This window comes from Sinocyclocheilus grahami, unplaced genomic scaffold, assembly GCF_001515645.1.
Source record: "Sinocyclocheilus grahami isolate Dianchi unplaced genomic scaffold, SAMN03320097.WGS_v1.1 scaffold45.1, whole genome shotgun sequence".
Lineage (NCBI taxonomy): Eukaryota > Metazoa > Chordata > Actinopteri > Cypriniformes > Cyprinidae > Sinocyclocheilus > Sinocyclocheilus grahami.
The window spans coordinates 231,040-235,924 of record NW_015505224.1 but is presented as its reverse complement, the minus strand read 5'-3'; the positions used below and the strand labels follow the sequence as shown (position 1 = coordinate 235,924).

Genomic DNA, 4,885 nt, shown 5'->3' with positions numbered 1-4,885 from the left:
AAAGTTATCCCTTTTATGCAGAAGACATGTAGTAGACGGTGTACAACAGGATTTTATGTAAAATTTTGATATCATTTAAAAGCCTTTAATACTTATGTATGAAAATATGATACAGTTTAGGGTTTAAGCAGCATTAAAGCACTGCAAGGTAATCTACTGGTTTGTCAGCATGCCATAACTTTTATAGTGATGGGAAATAGATGGATTCTGTCTTACCACAGTACTGCCACTTGATCTACCATGTTTGTGTGTCGGTTCAATATAAGCACAAGCCACTGCCACTGGCACTTCTAAGGGCTGTTTTATCACTTACATTTTCCATTTCCCTGTTATACGATGTAACTTCTTGCTACTGTACATGGTCTTTTGTACCATATGATGATATTAGTTTGTAACACAGAACAGTGAATATTTGTATGGCACACCAAGAGGGCTAGGTTTCACTTTCATTTTCACTTACATGGTGTCACAGCTTTCAGACAGCCTTTTAGCTCCAAGGCCATGGAACCAGTGAGGTATGAGGAAAGTACCGAGCTATCAACATAAGCTGCAACCACATTGGCTGGAATATTCATTCATGAGGGATAACTCCCATAAATGTACCTGCTTTGAACATTGCACTGCACTCACCATTTACTCGGATATATTCTGTGGGACAAGCAAGCTTTTTATTTGTGTCAGTCAAGTATGAAGTTTAAGGAAAAGAAAATGCCAAGCATGTTCAGGCGGAAAACAAAGAATGGGAATGAAGACAAACCTTTAATGAAAAACATAGAGCAGACAGATGGTAAGACACTCTTTTGTTATTTTTCTATAATAGACATTTATGAAAGTAATCATCTTTGCATTTGTAGAAAAAGCCAGCATCTTTCCATTGGTATACAATGCAAGCATATTGTTTAAAGTTTTGCAGCAGTTTGTTTGGTGTCATGGTTTGATGAATCACATCTGTGTTTAGTGGTTAACTGTAGAGTCATGTGATACTCATTTTTTGTCTGTTTATTTTGGGTTAACATTACGGTTCAGTTTGTAAAATTTCTCAAAACATTATATTCATGAGTGAATAATTCATGACTTTTAAAATAATGTTCAAGATGTGTGCATTCACATCTGTGAAAGTGTAAGGAAGATGTGTTACTTTTTATTTGATTGTTACACCATATGACATTGGATTTACACTTCCACTCACATGTTCTCAAAACATGAAACCAAAATGAATGCAAAAATTAAATTTCTATGAACTTGGCATGTACATTTTCTACCCCCCTTTTCTTTATCTTGCACACTCTTATTTGTAAGTGAACCTTTTATCAGGGGAACAGGCATCTGAATACAGTTCACAGCAGTCTGGAGTTCCTGATCTCATTGCTCTAGATGTTGAAGCACATAACAAGAGAGTGCTTCATACTCTCAGAAAGATTCTGAGTGACCAATCAACCCCTGAGGACTTTGACCCTGCAGTTGAGGAGTTGAACACCTTGTGCAAACTGAATAACAACTACTCTCAATACTGGCTTTGTGAGTACCTTCAGGAAGTAGATCAGTTTGTGGAGAATCACTTTCCCACGCTGCCAGCAGAGAGACCACGAGGATCTCAGTTAGAGCAGATACAGGACTTTCTAAAGAGAACACAGGGCATGATATATGATGAGGTGCTTCGATTAACACCTGCACTGAAAGATGCTGGGCTGCTAGATCATCTGATGGACAGTTACAGCCGTCACATCTTTACCAACCTGGACCTGCTGCTAAACAGAGATCTGTCTGTAAAAGAGATCTTCTGCCTTCTACTGTGGGGAAAAGATGTTTTCTTCAGGTATGTACTGCACGTTTGTTGAAAATGTAATATTCGTATGCATACAACACACAAACAAGTTAATTTTGAAATGAACATTACCGTTCAAAAGTTTGGGATGATTGTTTTTTTGTTTTTGGAAGATGATGATGATGAGCAAGGATGCATTAAACCAGTGATGGGCAAACTTGGCCCTTCCAGGCCACTTTCCTGCAGAGATTTGATCCAACCCTGATAAAACTCACCTGCCTCAACTGCTTTCTAGTAGTCTTGAAGACAATGATTAGCTGGTTCAGGTGTGTTTGATTAGAGTTGGAGCTAAACTCTGAAGGAAAGTGGCCTGGAAGAGCAAAGTTTGCCCACCCCTGCACTAAACTGACCAAAAATGACACTAAAGACATGAATTCAATTTCAAATAAATGCTGTTTTTTTCTAACTTTGATTATCAAAGAATCACAGAATCACTAAAAAATATTAAGCAGCACAACATTTGTTAACAATGATAACAATAAGAAATATTTCTTGAGTACCAAATCAGCATATTAGAATGATTTCTGAAGGAATCTAGCTAGGATAGACCTATAGGCCTATATATAAGTAACATTTTAATTTTAATTTTAATAGAAAACTCAGTTGTGGCCTAATGGTTAGAGAGTCAGACTTGTAACCCAAAGGTTGTGGGTTTGAGTCTTGGTACCGGCAGGGATTGTAGCTGAGGGAGTGAATGTACAACACTGCTCTGGGTGTGTGTTTGTTCACTTGTTTGCTGTGTGTGTCCACTTGGATGGGTGAAACGCAGAGCACAAATTCCAAGTTTGGGACACCATGCTTGGCCACATGTCACGTCCTTTCCTCTATAATTTTTTCTAATCATTTTTAAATCTCTTAAAATTTAATTTTTTTCACAATATAATGGTTTAATTTTTGGTCAAATAAGCAGCCTTGGTGAGCATTAGAGAATTCTTTCATAAACATTAAAAATCTTAATCAACCTCAAACTTTTGAACAGTATATGTGCTCATTTCTGTTTCAGCTCCGAATCAAAACTGAGAGTGGACGATCCTCTGCTGTTGACAAGAGGGTTTGAGAGAGCAAAGCAGAAACTACTGCAAGTATTAGGTATAGGAACCAAGGTTTTTGAGAAGATATTGTCAGAACCCAGATGTCCAAAAACTAACTTCAGTCTTAGAGTCATTTAATTGAAGGAAGTTATCCGCCATCCAACTTTTAACTTCACTCAAACAATCAAGTAATGACTGGAGAGATGTATTCTCATCAGACTTAACAGGTAGATAAAGCTGTATGTCATCTGCATAACAATGATATGAAATCTGATGCTTACGAATAATATTGGCTAATGGAAGAAGATAGAGGGAAAACAAAACAGGGCCTAAAATGGATCCCTGTGGCACACCGCACGTACATGCAGCAGAGGAGGAAGTGAAGTTTTCAATTTCTACAGAAAACGTTCTCCCCTTGAGATAGGACACAAACCAGTTTAAAACTGTTTGCCTAATGCCGACATACTGCTCAAGACAAAATAGAGTGATCAATGGTATAGAAGGCTGCACTTAGATCCAAGAGAACCAAAACTACACATTTTCCAGAATCAACAGCCATTGAGTGATTAGAGGGATAATTATGGAAGAATTGTTGTTTATTGTTCATGATATATAATAAAGCCACTATGATGTAAAAAAAAAAAGACACATTGTGTTTACGCACTCTAGAGGGCAGGGTTTTGCAGTTGTGTCCATTTATTTTTGCCATAGATCTAAAAACCTGAAATTAACTGTGGTTTCTTTGTAAATGTACATTTCTAGGCCTTTTTAAGACATTATTTTAAAAAAGGTGGTGAGCAAATTCAAGGGCTGACAGAGGCAATCCAAAAGCAATGTGCATCTCTGCCTCAGACTGATGTGGGAAAAGAGATTCAGGAGGTTGGTTCTGTGCTCAAATACCCAGTTGAATTGTAGCTTTTCATAAACTTTCTCACTTAGTCTCCGCTTCTCTGCCCCACTTTCTTTCTGACAGATCTTTGTGAATGTATCCTATGACTGCGTTTCACGTGTGTATCTGGATTGCCTGATGCAGAGCAAGTTCAGACGGCTAGAGAGGAGATGGAGAAATGTTGGAGAAAGGATAAGAGAGGACATTCTCAGTTTACACAACACATTCACTGAACTGGTAAACAAAATCTGAAACATTTAATAAAATTATACTCATAAAGGTTACAAAAGGGGATTTTCATACCGATGCCAGAAAAACCATTTTTGGCACCTCAAAGAACCTTTCAGCGAACAAGTTTTAAAAGAACCATTTTTTTGTGTGTGTATGAGTAACATGGGAGGCGTGACAACAATAATGAGGTGCAATAATGAGATCCTAGGCAGGGGTTTATGGGGAATGGAGTCCGGAGAGAACAGAAGACAAACCCCCCTTATCATGACAGTATGTGTGTGTGAAGAACTTTTTAATAATCTAAATAATCTTTTTCTACTATAAAGAATCTTGAAAGTTTCTATGGATGTTAAAGGTTCGTCATAGAACCATACATGACACTAAAGATTTATCTTTAAAACGTCTCTAGGTTACGTATGTAACCATGGTTCCCCGAGGGAACGAGACGCTGCGTTGAGATTCGCTTTGGGAATGCCCTTGCGTGACCGCGTTCTGAAGCACGTGTCAAATCCGTCCAATGGAGCAGCGAAACGTCACGAGCAGGGTGACGTAAGCACCAGAAAGCATAAAAGCGCATCCGGCCGGGCGCCACCCAGCTTCGATGAAGTAGCTCCTGCAGGGATGCAGGGAGTATGGCAAAGAGACGCAGCGTCTCGAGCTCGAAACACGGCCAGCATTTCCCGGCAGTTCATGTGCCACAAGAGATGATGGCCTTCCCACAGACCCTGGGCAGAGCGGCCACTCATGACCGCTCCCCAGCCCGTGAGAGAGGCATCCGTCGTTAGCATTACGCGACGACAAGGAGCCCCTAACTTCGGGCCTTGAACCAGGAACCAACGTTTCTTCCACATGTCTAAGGCACGTAAGCATCGCCGCGTGACCTTGATCATGCAAAGCGGATTCCCCCTC

The 4,885-nt window shown here is 39.6% G+C and overlaps 1 protein-coding gene across 1 annotated transcript in view; it reads left to right on the top strand.

Annotated features, from left to right (window-relative positions):
• The first annotated feature begins 687 nt into the window (after positions 1 to 687).
• The window catches only part of LOC107582538 (uncharacterized), a 10,127-nt gene continuing 5,929 nt past the window's right edge, over positions 688 to 4,885 (top strand). The window contains exons 1-5 of the mRNA XM_016268435.1: positions 688 to 787; positions 1,315 to 1,816; positions 2,829 to 2,914; positions 3,665 to 3,735; positions 3,830 to 3,982. Coding sequence (XP_016123921.1) covers positions 688 to 787; positions 1,315 to 1,816; positions 2,829 to 2,914; positions 3,665 to 3,735; positions 3,830 to 3,982 — 912 coding nt within the window. The remainder of the gene's footprint in view (positions 788 to 1,314; positions 1,817 to 2,828; positions 2,915 to 3,664; positions 3,736 to 3,829; positions 3,983 to 4,885) is intronic.